A 14,705-nucleotide genomic window follows, 5' to 3' on the forward strand; every position below is an offset into this window, starting at 1 on the left:
GACTAAGCGCGCCTCACTTGGCGCGAGACACATGGTGCGAGACCCTCGGGACGAGGCTAGGCGTGGTGCGTGAGGTGTTGTCATGCGCGAGGCACAGCTGGACGTTGCCAGAGTGGTGTCCACGAGGACCATGTGCGAGTCAAAGCTGGGTGTTGTGTGAAGTGGTGTTCGTGAGGCCCATGCGTGAGGCGCAGCTTGGTGCTACCGGAGTGGTGTCCGCGAGCCCATGCGCGAGACACAGCTAGGTGCTGCCGGAGTGGTGTTCGCGAGGCCCATGCGCGAGGTGCTGCTGGGTGCTGCGCAAAGTGGAGGCATCTCGCGAGGCTGGGGCTTGACTCCGAGGGGCATGGCTAAGGGGAATGTGCACGTGACAGAGGCGTATTACGAGGTGATGCAGCTTGGAGGCTTGGAATGACCTCATGAGGCCTAGGGCCCTGCGAATGTCTGACATTTTGGTGGCCTATAATAATCTTCTGCCTCCATCGTGTACTTGGCGCCTTTGGTGCCCCTTAGCTTCTTACTTCATTAAGGGACTAGAAACTTTTTTTTTCTTGGTTGATTTTTGATATCCACACCAGGTACTCCGCAACAAAATGGTGTAGCGGAACGCCGGAACAGAACTTTATTGGAAATGGTTAGATGCATGCTTAGTTACTCAACTCTACCAACTTCGTTCTGGGGACATGAAATTGAAACCGCAAACGATATTCTCAATGTCGTGTCATCTAAATCAATCCTCAAAACGTCTTTAGAACGGTGGAATGGTCGTGAACCTAGTTTACGCCATTATATAATCTGGGGGTGTCCCGCCCACATCCTGAGGAAAAAGGAAGGAAAGCTAAAACCGTGAACTGAAGTTTGCATGTTTGTTGGATATCCTAAAGGTACTCGGGGTGTACTTTTCTATAGTCATTCAGATTAAAAAGTGTTTACTTCTACGAATGCTACTTTTCTAGAAAATGACTATGTCCAAAACTTCAAACCACGCAGCAAAGTATTTTTAGAGGAAATGGTTACAAAATTGACACCAACCAATGTTCCATCGTCATCAACGCGAGTTGATGATGAAATTCCCACTCTTCATGTCCAACTGACGCAAGTCGATTTAAATGAAGGAAGTACCACTGTTCCTGAGCAACCAGTCATAGAGCCTTTTCGTAGTGGGAGGGTTTCTAGGAACCCAAGTCGCTATGGTTTGGATGGTGAAACCGATATGGTTGTTGGTGACACTAGTGATGATGATCCGTTTTCTTTCAAACAGGAAATGGCTTGCCCTGAAAAGGAACTATGGCTTGAAGCCATGAAATAGGAAATGGAGTCCATGTACTCAAATTCTGTCTAGGATTTTGTGGAAGCACCTAGTGACTTTAGGGTCATTGGGTGCAAGTGGATCTACAAGAAGAAACAAGGTGCTCATGGAAATATCAAGACTTATAAAGCTCGGTTGGTGGCAAAGAGTTATACCCAAAGAGAAGGTGTGGACTATAAGGAAACTTTTAGTCCGGTAGCCATGCTCAAGTCCATTCGCATCCTCCTATCCATAGCAGCCGCTCTCGACTATGAGATCTGGAAAATGGACGTCAAGACAACTTTTCTTAATGGAAAGCTTGACAAAGTCATTTATATGGATCAGCCAGAAGGATTTAAAGTAGCTGGACAAGAAGGAAAAGTTTGCAAGCTGAGTAGGTCCATTTATGGACTTTAGCAAGCTTCTCGTTCCTGGAATCTTAGGTTTGATGAAATAATCAAAACCAATGGCTTTGAACAAAATATTGATGAGCCCTATGTTTACCAATTGAAGGCAAATAAAATAGTGGTATTCCTGGTTCTTTATGTAGATGATATCTTACTCATTGGAAACAATGTTAAGAAATTATCAGATGTGAAGAATTGGTTGAGCACTGAATTCCAGATGAAGGATTTGGGTGAAGCAAGTTATGTTCTAGGTATCCAGATCATCAGGGATAGAAAGAACAAACTTTTAGCTCTATCTCAAGCAACTTACATAGATAAAGTGCTTGAACATTTCTCAATGACAAATTCCAAGAAAGGGCATCTACCGTCCCACCATGGAATTCATCTTTCAAAGAAACAGTCGACCCAGACTTCTGAAGAGGAAGATGCAATGAGAAAAGATCCTTACGCATCTGCAGTTGGAAGTCTGATGTATGCCATGTTGTGTACTAGACTAGATATCTGCTATGCAGTGGGAATAGTGAGCAGGTAATAGTCAAACCCAAGACTGGAACATTGGATATCAGTTAAGCATGTCCTGAAGTATTTAAGGCGAACTAGGGATTATATGTTAGTCTACAAGGGTGGTGTTCTGAACCCTGTAGGCTACACCGATTCAGATTTTCAGACTGATGTCGATGACAATAAGTCTACTTTTGGAATGGTGTTTACTCTTGGGGGTGGAGCTGTGATTTGGAGAAGCATAAAGCAGTCTGCAATCTCAGATTCCACCATGGAGGCTGAGTACATAGTGTTAGGAAAACTTATACAGGATCTTTATTTATTTTCATGTATATCTAATATTAAAAAAATTAATACGAGATAGCCTAAAACATGTTTCTAAAATTGAATTCAAAGAGAAACAATGAATAGAATACTTACAGTATACGCAGCGGAATTAAAGAGTCCGTCCTTCAGTTTCTCTAACTCTTGTATCATCTCTGTCGCAGAGTATTATCAAGAAAGTGAACTGATCTTCTATTTTCTTCACAGTCTTCCAATGTATCCTTAGAATCACCTAGACTAGTGTGGGAAATTCTCAACACATGAGATAGATACAGAGAAGAAGAAGAGAAAATAATCAAAGAGGCTTAGAAAAGGACTTATGTTTTGATAGAATCTAAAACTATCAGAAAACCAGTGATTAAACTTCTGTTTTGACTTCTCTCTAAGCACTCCTTTTATAGACTCAATTACACCATTTAATTTAATTAAAAAAATCAATAAAATAATAGTCATTTTAAATCCCTAGGTCGAAATTATCATGGGCTTTAAGCCCGTGAAATTTCCCATTTGATTATAAGCCCATTAGACTTAAAAACAAAGCCTGTATTATTTTCTATTGATTTAATTAATTAAATAATTATTTAAATCTTTTATCAAATTAATTATTTATAATTAGAACCTTAGATTTAAATTTATTTATTAATTTAGATACCAATTTATCTTAATTAATAAATCTTCCATAATTTCTCTTTTCTTCTCAAAATTACACAACTCTATGAAACTATCCAAAATTGACCTGGTCAACTTTGATAATTCTAATTGATAATTAAATCAATTAATTGAGACTATCTAGATTATTTTATCCAAGGTGCAATGGGGACCATGGGCCTATGAAATCAAGCTCCAATAAGTTATCATAAATCTAACAAATAAATTTACTAACTTATTAATTCCTCGTGACTCCACTATAGACTCAGAATTACACTCTTGAATTCATAGAAATCTCTATAACAAATATAGATACGTTAATAATTATCCATTGTTACAACCATAATTGTCACTCAATCCTCTATATATGGTCTGTTGGGGTTTTATGCCCAAATTAAAACCCAAATTCTTTGTAATCTCATTTTATTATCAATAAAAGAATATAAATCATTTTTTGACTTGGTCAATCACTTTGCTCACATGTTTTATTTTCATAATTATTTGTTTAATATAAACTTCTATTAAATCCCGAGCATATAGCTAATCTTATTTATAGTGACGTAATCACAGTGGAATATAAATATGATTATATGTTCAAAATAAGTTAGTCCTAAGATTAGTCAGTGCACCGGATTTACACTGACTTGCCAATCTACGATATGATCTACTTACACATTACAGTGTTATGTTCTTTCCAGAACATTAGCAAAGTAGATAAGATCGGATGTATTTGTTACATCGGACAGGACCGATATTGACAGTTGATAAGATAAGTAAACATACTGCTATTATCTATTCTAGTCATATCATATAGTTGACCATAGGTCAATTCATTCTCAATTCTGAGTGGTTATTATTCTAACTGATTGTATTATTTGAGTTCTTTGACTTGTTCGTTACCAGCTTACTCTATGGACTAGCCCATACTTACATCTTGGGAACTCGGTAGTATAATTGAGTGGGAGTGTTAATCATCGATATGAACATCTATAACTTCTGTTGAAGAAGTGAAATGATGGTTTCCTTTTAGTTTGGTTCAAGGTGTTAAATGATAGGGATCTCATTTCAGTAATTAAATTAGTTTATTGAAATATCATTTACAAGGAACTAAGTGTTTTATGGATAAAATACAATGAGGGGTAAAACGGTATTTTAGTCTCATCTCATTGTAGACAGTCTATAGAGGATTAAGTGACAATTATGGTTGTAACAATGGATAATTAATAGCGTATCTATATTTTTTATAGAGCGTTCTATGAATTCAAGAGTGTAATTCCGAGTCTTTAGTGGAGTCACGAGGAATTAATAAGTTAGTAAATTTATTTGTTAGATTTATGATAACTTATTGGAGCTTAATTTCATAGGACCATGGTCCCCATTGTACCTTGGATAAAATCATCTAGATAGTCTCAATTAATTGATTTAATTATCGATTAGAATTATCAAAGTTTACCAGGTCAATTTTGGATAGTTTCAAAGAGTTATGTAATTTTGAGAAGAAAAGAGAAATTAGGGTAGATTTATTAATTAAGATAAATTGGTATCTAAATTAATAAATAAGTTTAAATCAAGGTTCAAATTATAAATAATTAATTTGATAAAGGATTTAAATAATTATTTAATTAATTAAATCAATAGAAAATAATACACGTCTTGATTTTAAGTCCAATGGGCTAATAATCAAATGGGAAATTTCACGGGCCTGTAGCCCATGATAATTTCGACCTAGGGCTTCAAATTGGCTATCATTTTATTGATTTTTTAATTAAATTAAATGGCCTAATTGAGTCTATAAAATGAGTGCTTAGAGAGAGTTGAAAACATAAGTCTAAAAACAAGTCACAAGTCAGATTTTCTGATAGATTTTAGATTCTCTCTAAACACAAGTCATTTTCTAAGACTCTTTGTTATTTTCTCTTCTTCTCTCTGTATCTATCTCATGTGTTGAGAATTTCCCACTCTAGTATAGGTGATTCCAATGATACTTTGGAAGACTATGAAGATTATAGAAGATCGGTTCAGTTTCTTGGTAATACTCTGCGACAGAAAGGATACAAGGGTTAGAGATACTGAAGGAATGACTCATTCATTCCACTGCGTATACTGTAAGTATTCTTATTATTGTTTCTCTTTGAATTCAATTTTAGAAACATGTTCTAGGTTATCTCATATATAATTTGTTTAATATTAGATCTACATGAAAATAAATAAAGATCCTGTATAAGTTTCCCAACACAGAATATGTTGACGAAGGAGATGCACTTGTTAGTTGCCTTGGAAACAAAGTGACTCAGGGCAGCGATCCTCCCGGTGAGGCTTTGAACATCCTTATGCTTTCGGGGGGATGACATATTGACTAGGGCTTTGATCTTCTCGGGGTTTGCCTCTATCCTCGAACACTGACAATAAAATCTAGGAACTTCCCATAGGCAACTCCAAAAGTGCACTTTTGGTGATTTAGTTTCATCCCAAACTTGCGAAGTACTGAAAACAATTCTACTAGGTCCTTTATGTGGTTGGGGGTTGTTCTAGACTTGACCATCATGTCGTCTGCATAAACCTCCAAGTTCCGTCCCTATTGTTCCTTGAACATACGGTTCACGAGCCTTTGGTAGGTGGCACCAGCATTCTTCAGTTTGAAGGGCATCACTTTATAGCAGTAAAATCCTTTATCGGTTTAGAAGTTGGTGTGTTCTTGATCCACGACATGCATGAAAATTTGATTATATCCCGAGTACGCGTCCATGAAGGACAAGAGCTCGTACCCAAAGGTCGCGTCGACCATTTGGCCTATCTTCGGCCGCGGGAAATAGTCTTTACGACATGCCTTGTTATGGTTGGAGAATTCTATGCAGGTCCTCTAGGTGTCATTTGGCTTGGGTGTGAGGACCGGATTGAATACCCACTTGGGATATTTGGAGTCCTGAATGAATTTGTTTGCAAGTAGCTTGTTCACCTCCGCCTTTAAAGCCTCTACCCTGGTCTGGTCAAAAGTTATCTGCTTCTGCGGGATCGAAGCGATGTTCAGATTGACATTCAAGGCATGAAAAATGGTATTCGGGTCAGTACCATTCATGTCGGAGTGAGACTAAGAGAAAATGTCTTGATTTTCCCAGAGAAATCCCACCAGTGCTTCTTGGACATCTGCCTATAGACCTTTCCTGACCTTTGTCTTCCTTTCGGGGACAGAGGCATCGAGGGCCACTTCCTCAACCTCCCCCATGGGCTCGATAGCCCTCTCATCTTGAACCTGCAGGTCCAACTTGTTGGTTTCATCATCTAGAACAACTTGCACCCCCACCTTCTCGAGAAGAGGCTGTTCGGGGGCCAATGCCTCAATAACCATTATTGGTTGCCTGAGAGACACATTGTAGCATTGCCTTGCCTTTTTTTTGTCTCCTCGAACTCTGAAAATCCCTGACTCTGTGGGGAACTTTATGCACATGTGCTGAATAGAGATAACTACCCCGAACTCAACTAAGGTCGAGCGCCCCAAGATGGCGTTATACGCCGATGAACAATCCACTACCATGAATGTGCAATACTTAAACATCTGGCGAGGCACATCTCCAAGTGTCACGAGCAACTTGATCTGGCCCATTGGTATGAGACCTTCCCTCAAGAACCCGTATAAAGTTGAGGTGCACGAGGATAGGTCGCTTGTGGTCAACTCAATCCTCTCGTAGGCTGACTTGAACATGATGTTCACGGAACTCCCGTTGTCCATCAGAATCTGAGCCACCATATTATTGGAAACCTGACTCTCGATCACCAAAGGATCATGGTGTGGAAAGTGCACCATCTGAGTGTCATCCTTGGAGAATGTGATGACTTGGTCGATCATCCTTGGAATCTGGGCTGGAAATTGAGCTAATACCAACACTTCATCATCGTGGTTTAAGATGTGGGGGAGGTCCGTGGACCATCTGTTGCTGCGAAGCTGTGGGGACTGTACCCGGAGCCTGGGGAGTTGTGGGTGATGGTTCTCATGCAGTCGAGATTAGTGTCTGTCGTACTCCATCCCGAGCATACTGGTGGAGTTAGTCCAGCTTGATGAGGTTTTCGATCTCAACTATGAGTTGGCGACTCTCATTGATGTGGTGTCCTACATTGTTATGAAAATGACAAAATTTGCTGGGATCTTGCCTTTCTCGGTCTCTCCGAATGGGCTGTGTCTTTTGGTAATGGATGTGTTTTCCCGTGCCACATAGATGTTCTCCCAAGAATCCACTAAACTAAGTCAGCGTACTCGGAGTACTGCAAGACATACTTCTCGTCAGGGGCAGCTCCTTGTCCTGTCTGCGCTATCCCATTTCCTTTGGGCTTTCTGCCCTTGCCCTTTCCCCCGCATCTACTGCTACTAAGGGTCCAACAAGGTGCGGCTGACTGGGATGGAGCAGCAACTCCAACACTGAATGCAGGTTGACACACACTATATCTAGTGGGTGTTGCTCCATATCCTGTCGGAGCAGCATTGAAACCAGCAGGTGGCACAACACTATAGCAAATTATCGGGACAATTGGACTAAACTGGGCACCCACCACATTCGTTTGGAAAGGAGTGTAAGACGGATGCTGGGTCCCTGAAATCATGAGGTTAGGTGTTGTTGGAGCAGAAACGGCGATGGGTCCACCGAATTCCCTGATCTGGGCATCTTCCCAGTTAATATACTCTTGTGCTCGACGAATGAAGTCGTCGAGACTATGACATCCTCTTCGCTGGGGTTTATCCCATAACGGGGACCCTGCGCAGATGCTAGCCTGCAAGGCCATCAGCTATTGGCCATCGTCGACCCTCTTTGTCCTCACAGCTTCCTCCTTGAAATGCTTGATGTAAGCTTTGAAGGTCTCAAAGGGTCCCTGCTTTATGCTGGCCAAAGCATTGACCTCGAAGCTTACCTTTTGAGCAACTACGAATTGTCTTTGGAATGAAGACCACAATTGGTGCATTGAATGAATGGATCCTGTCTAGTTTTTCTTGAACCATTCATCTGCTGGTCTCATCAAGGTTATCAAGAACACATGACACTTGGCATCTTTGGAGACGCAATGCACTGACATCAACCTATTGAACTTTGCAAGGTGGTCGGTGGGATCTGTGCTGCCATCATAAGACGTGATGGTAGACATCTTAATACCTCATGGTAACAAGGCTTCCACAATGTGAGGAGCGCACAACTCTCCATCCTCGCCCTCCGAGACAAATTCATGGCCATGTCGTCGGGCCATTATGAGCAGTATCCTCTTCAAACTCTCAAACTTTGCGCTGAGGGGATTGTGGTTTCGGTTGGCACTTTATGCTGGGTTATCCCTTTTACGGGCATTGAGGCTGTCCCAAAGGTCTGGTACCTTGTTACCCCTAGGATCATTAAGGTCATCTTGTAGGTTGGTTTGACCTCAGAATGCACCACTTTCCTCGAGGTATGCTACTTTCATTTCACCGTCGAACTCGATATTTTCATAGTTTACCAAGATGCTGATGCTGCACTCTCAACAAACGGAGAAGTTTCACTGGTTGGCTCCTTGGCCATTGTTCCTATGGTGATGGCGAGGTGCTGGGGGGACACCACCTCCAGGCCTCCTGCGATCTGTATTGGCGCGCCTGGGCGGAATGCCCTGAGCTCCACAGGCACTGACAGCCTATCAGTGTCCTCAGGCACCTAGGCCTTTACCCTTACCAGCTGGCCTCAAGGCCTGCTTGTCTTCGGGGTTCCGACAAGCCTTCTTTTTCTTGGGGGTAGGGTTTTCTTCGTTCTTACCCTTGCCACGATCCGGTGGCACAGATGGGGCTCCAACTCCAGCTGGGTGCACGGGAGGCTAGCCAACTGGCGGATCTTGTGCCACATCAGCCAAATGCCCTGGAGGCACACCGGCTAGGTCGACACGAGGCACTCTACCTGGGTGCACAGGTGGCACACCAGCTGGCTTCCTAGATGGTACTTCACCAGGGTGGTCCACTCGCAGCCCTTGGCCCACCAGAGTAGCCCTCATGGCATTAACCATCTCCTGTAGGGCAGCGATATTACCCTCTTGGGTGTCGAGTTTCTACTGAGTGGCCACCTGGTCGCGGAGCGCCACCACTTCTGGCGTCTCCTCCGCATCCATGGGCTGAGGGTATTCCTCATAATACTCGTCGTCCATACCATCGTATTCAGCATTTTTTTCGTAGTCTTCCACCATCTCAGGGAGGGCATGGGGTGGTGGAAGGCTGGTTTCTTCTCCACGAACTCCGGCAGGGGGAGTTGCATCATCTGGTGCGTTTCTCCGAGTAGTCACCATGATTAATTTCTTCACACTTTCTTCAAACTCTCAACGAATGCACCAAAATTTTTGCTGCCTTTTTCGCTATCTACCTAATCTGAGAGTATAAAGGAAATAATATAAAATAACACAAGGGTTTTACGTGGTTCAGGCTATAAAATAGCCCTATTCCCCAAGTCTCTGGTATTTAGTGAGCTTGAAGATTATTTGAGCAAGCTTCAATGGTGGTTCTCAGGCAGCATATATATTGCACTGAGTTATAGAGTTTATCTCTCTAAGAATCCGAACCCTTAACAAGGAGATACCCCAGCCTTATTTATAGAGGTTGGGGTCATTAATTTTAATAATCTATCATTAATACAAGATTCCCCCATCCTGAGGTATTAATGTTACGTTAATACAAAAAGGGTTGCATTAAATAAAGACTACGACCCAGGCAGGTTGCACAAGGCCCATTGCAGAAAGTTGTTCACCAAATTTATGGGGAACATGCCTCTGACAATATCAGGATGTTGTTGCACATTTCTCCATGTCAGGCGGCGTAGTGGGAAGTGCCGATTGTCGAGTGTACGGACTTGACACCACTAATCGAGGTTCACAAAAATGTGTCAAATGATCAAGTGGGCCATTGCAATGACAGACATCTGGCAGCTACTTCTGACCTGAGGACCAAAGTCCTAGACCTGGGAGATGGGCGAGTGAAGAGAACTCCTTGAGACGTGGCCTCACTCGGAGACATCCACGACTTGAAGATTGACTCGGGACGTGGCCTCACCTGGAGACATCCTCGCCTCGAGGATAGACCTCGGGGCGTGGCCTCACTTGGAGATATCCACGTATTGGCCGAGTTGGGTTTCCTAAAAGAGTTCACACTCTAAGAACCACATGACTTGTGTTGTCACTAATGGCTCCTAACTGCCACATGTTTGTTGGTGAAAACACAGACAACAACTAATAAAGGGGTTAGGGTTAACTTTTATAATAATTTTGTATTGCGAATTTTAGGGGCTAGAGCAGCAGAGGATGAGAAAAGACATCATCATCTACATTCTTCAATCTAGTTGTTCTTTCTTCTCAAAGCTCATTTATTTTCATTGCATATTTCTGTTTGTGAATATAAATGTGATTATGGAGTAGTTTTCTTTGTAGTTGAGGGTTTTTTAAACCCTAGATATGAGATCTTGAATGCAATCATAAATTTTATTCCTTCTATTCCCTTATATTAAATTGTTTCTATTTTTCTAATTTAATGTGAATATTGTGAGATCTTGTTAGGTGGTCAACTAATTAGGATTTTGCATTATTCTACTATCATCTTAGGATTCTCTATTCACCTAATAGTTTAGGATTCTAAGTAGAGTGATAAATTGAAATTAGGGTATTGTGATGAGTATCTTGATTGTGATGAAAAATAGAACGTAGGTTAAATGAATTGCATGCTTAATGAATTTGTTGCCTAGATTAATCTATTTCCATAGAGTGTAATGCTTTTACTAGGTTAAATAGATCGCATGTTTAATGAGTTTATTGCTAGGTAAAAATGATTAATTAAGAGCGCTTAGCTTTAATTAATTATAATAGGAAAACTGTGATAATTGATTGTGTAAGTGTTATTTGCAGGATTAATAGTTTAATTGGGAATAGAGAATATTATTTGTCATTGTTGATAGATTGATTGTCGAAGGAGGAAAGTAATGCTTGAATATTTCTTTAATATTGTTTTATCTTTAGTTATTTAATCTTTAATCATCATTTTATTTTATGTTTTCATTTTTTAAAACTATACTCCCTATCTAATTTCTGTTTAGTTCTTATTTTGAATAATAATTTGATCATAGTCTTCGTGGGTTCGACCTTTATTTACCACTATATTGAAGTAGCTGGTATAAGTGATTGATAAAATAAGTATTTAAATTTGATACGACATACGACACCTGTCACCAGGTGTGAGATTTTTTTTTTTTGTAGTTTCTTCGAGATATTCAAGAACATCGTCTGGCTCTTTTTCGAGGAATTTACCATTTCATAGCATTTCTACAAATTGGCGTTCATGACTTGTGAGGCCTTCATAGAAGTAACTGACCAAACGGCAGTTTTCATAGCCATGGTGAGGGCACTGATTTAACATATCTTTGAATCTTTCCCAGACTTGATAGAACATTTCATTATCTTTTTGGGAAAATGTGGAAATCTGTCGTTTTTTATTGTTGGTCCTATGGCTGGGGAAGTGATTCAAGAAGAAATATTTGTTCATTTCCTACCATGTTCCAATAGACCTCAGTCTCAAAGAGTATAACCAAATTTTGGCTTTGTCCTTCAAGGAGAAAGGGAAGAACTTTTGTCGCATAGAATCGACGTTTTCAGCTCGGTTATAAAACGTGGCTACTACCTCCTCAAATTCTCTAATATGCACGTATGGGCTTTTATTTTCCATTCCATGAAATGTGGGCAAGAGTTGAACCATGCCAGGTTTAAAGTCTAATGTGGACATATTAGGAAAGAATATAATGCATATAGGCGTAAAAGTGCGAGTAAGATGGAGGTAGTCATTGAGAGTTCTTGGTTCATTATTGTGAGCCATTGCGAACGGATTATTACCAGCTAAGGTGTGTGGAGAAGCAGGAATGGTGGAAGGACGAAAGAAGTAGTGGATGAATTGGAAGAAGTTTCACTAGGAGTTTCGTGATGATTCATCCACTCTTGGAAATGAGAATTAAATTTATTTTATTTTATTTTATTATTTTTTCATTGATTTTTTTTTATTGATTTTTTTTTTTTTGTTAAACTTGTTCCTTGGTAGATTTGGAGGCTTTAGGGTGATCTCCAACGCCTTACTAGAACTCCCCAAGATTACTGAGTAAGTATGGAGGATCACAAGTTAAAAAATTTCGACCAAAAAATATTTAAGCAGAGTGAAATTGCTTATTTTGACAGAACAAGCTTGGTTTTCGTATAGTAATAAGTTAAAAAATGTAATAGTGCAAAGTTATACACACGAAATGTTCCCAGGCCGATTGGAAAGGTTGCCAATGTACCGCTTTAGACCCACACTTGCCTTAGACAGAACTCCCCGAAGTTCCCAGCTAATTGTGGAGGTAACACTATCACAAACCTTATTTAATAACCAATCTTTCTAGACGGAACAATATTTGTTTTTACCATTTGTAATATTACACAATTGTTCTCAATATTAAGCGTTTTATGATTGAAATTTTATGAATAATTTTATGCTCTTTTTTCAAGGAAGAACTAAATTTTAAGGAAAGCTAAAACAAAGAGACAGAAAGGTCTAAACTAAGAAAATTTAATGCTCTAAAATAATCAACACAAAAATAAAAGTAAGGAGATGAATCAAACTACTTAACACTATTTATCAAGGAATATGTATTTTTTTTTTAATTTTTAATGAAGATAAAATAACAAGCTTAATTTTTTTTGCAAATATTTATTATACTAAGAAAATAAAAAAAAATTAAGAAAAAAAAATGAAATTAGAATTAACTAAAAGTGAAAATAAAATTAGATAACTAAATATTTTATTTTTATTTTTTTTACGTTAAGTATATATATATATATATAATTTTTTTTATGTAACCGAAATGAAAAAGAAAAAAAAATATGATAAATATCTATACTTTTTTTATTTTACATTTTTCTCTTTTTATATATATATATATACTAGATACAAACTATGTGAAATGCAAGTTTATTTCATTTATTTATAGAATTTATTAATTATATTTATTACATTTGTATCATTGTCACATAAATTTTAAATAAATAAATAATATTATATATAAAAAATGACATAAACATATTAAATAAAAAATTTAACCAAAATATTATTTATGATATTTTTTTAAATATATATAATATGATACCATTTTTAAACATTAATGATAATTTTTTTAATAAAAATTAAGATTATGTATTATATATTATTATAATGATATTTTATAATATTTAAATTTATATTAAGATAAGTATTAAATATCTATTTTTTATTACATATTTTTATGATAATAATATTTTATAATATTTGAATTCACATTAATATAATTAGTAAAAATTTAGGATTATATATTATTATCATAATAATATTTTATAACATTTAAATTTATATTAATATAATTATTAAATATTTAATATTGTATTATATATTATTATAATAATGATATTTTATAACATTTAAATTTGAATTTATATTAATATAATTATTATATAGTAGTTTTATATTAAATATTATTATAATAATGATATTTTATAATATTTGAATTTATATTAATATAATTAATAAATATCTATTTTTAATTAGTTTTAAAACTATATTTCGTTAAATATTTAGAATATTATGTTAAAGTTAACAAAACAAACCATTAAAATCAAGAATTGACATTATCTACACACTTTTATATAGAAGAAATATATACATTTTTTTTTGTTTTTTTTACCGAAAAAAATATTACTAAATTTTTTTTAACAATATTCAAATTAACTAAAGATTAGCAAATGGAAAAAAAATACAACACACACAAGAGGAAGAATACTATGCTAACACAATATTAATACCAATAAAAATATAAATAAAGTTACTAATATCTTGGTACAAATTCCACTAAACTCTTGAAAACTACCTCCCTGACAACGACACCAAAATTTGATTAACGCTCAAAATGTGACATCCACTAGTGGTGCTTGTAGTATAGATGAGTGGTCGATTCCACAAGGAGGTAACTAAAAACAAAAATTTTCGCGGAAAAATAAACACAAAAAGTTAGTGAAAAGTAAGGGAAATGGATTTATGATTTTTGGTTTGAGAATTTGATGTTAAAATAAAGCAAATAGAAATAAGATGTAATCCAAGATTAGATAATAGAAAGGTATCAAGAATCACCCACACGCATTGTTTAGCTATTTAGATCTTTAATTCATAAAATTTACACAAACAAATAGTTCATATCCCAACTACTTATTTGACAGATTTAACATTAAAGTGCATGCTTGTTTCACAAAAATATATTTTAGCAAGTATGCTCTTACTTTGGAAGCAATATGTTAATCTTATGAAAAATCTAAAAATGCACTATGCTATTAGGCCATAATACAATAAAAGATTGAACATAAAACTAAGCATCAATATTATTTATACTAACTTTAAATACATAGAAAAAGCATGATTAATTCTATATATAATATTAGCAACAATAAGTAAACATAAAGAAGATGATAGAGGAACATAAATACTCAAATGTATAAACTTTAAAGACACATAAATT

The 14,705-nt window shown here is 37.2% G+C and overlaps 1 protein-coding gene and 1 non-coding gene across 2 annotated transcripts; one reads left to right on the forward strand and one right to left on the reverse strand.

The window, feature by feature from the left end:
- Positions 1-6,316: 6,316 nt before the first annotated feature.
- Positions 6,317-7,012, reverse strand: LOC133814488 (uncharacterized). Its single transcript, XM_062247442.1, has one exon. It carries the CDS (start codon positions 7,010-7,012, stop codon positions 6,317-6,319), a length of 696 nt encoding a protein of 231 aa, XP_062103426.1.
- A 4,516-nt stretch (positions 7,013-11,528) lies between these two features.
- Positions 11,529-11,637, forward strand: LOC133820752 (small nucleolar RNA R71). The gene has a single exon (XR_009887152.1). It is a non-coding gene; the product is annotated as a small nucleolar RNA R71 (small nucleolar RNA).
- The last annotated feature ends 3,068 nt before the right edge of the window (positions 11,638-14,705 follow it).

This window comes from Humulus lupulus, chromosome 2 (assembly GCF_963169125.1).
Source record: "Humulus lupulus chromosome 2, drHumLupu1.1, whole genome shotgun sequence".
In the NCBI taxonomy this organism is placed as follows: domain Eukaryota; kingdom Viridiplantae; phylum Streptophyta; class Magnoliopsida; order Rosales; family Cannabaceae; genus Humulus; species Humulus lupulus.

Coding starts and splice junctions, on each gene's coding strand:
- LOC133814488 (XM_062247442.1), bottom strand. CDS start 7,012: ATGATCGACCAAGTCATCACATTCTCCAAGGATGACACTCAGATGGTG.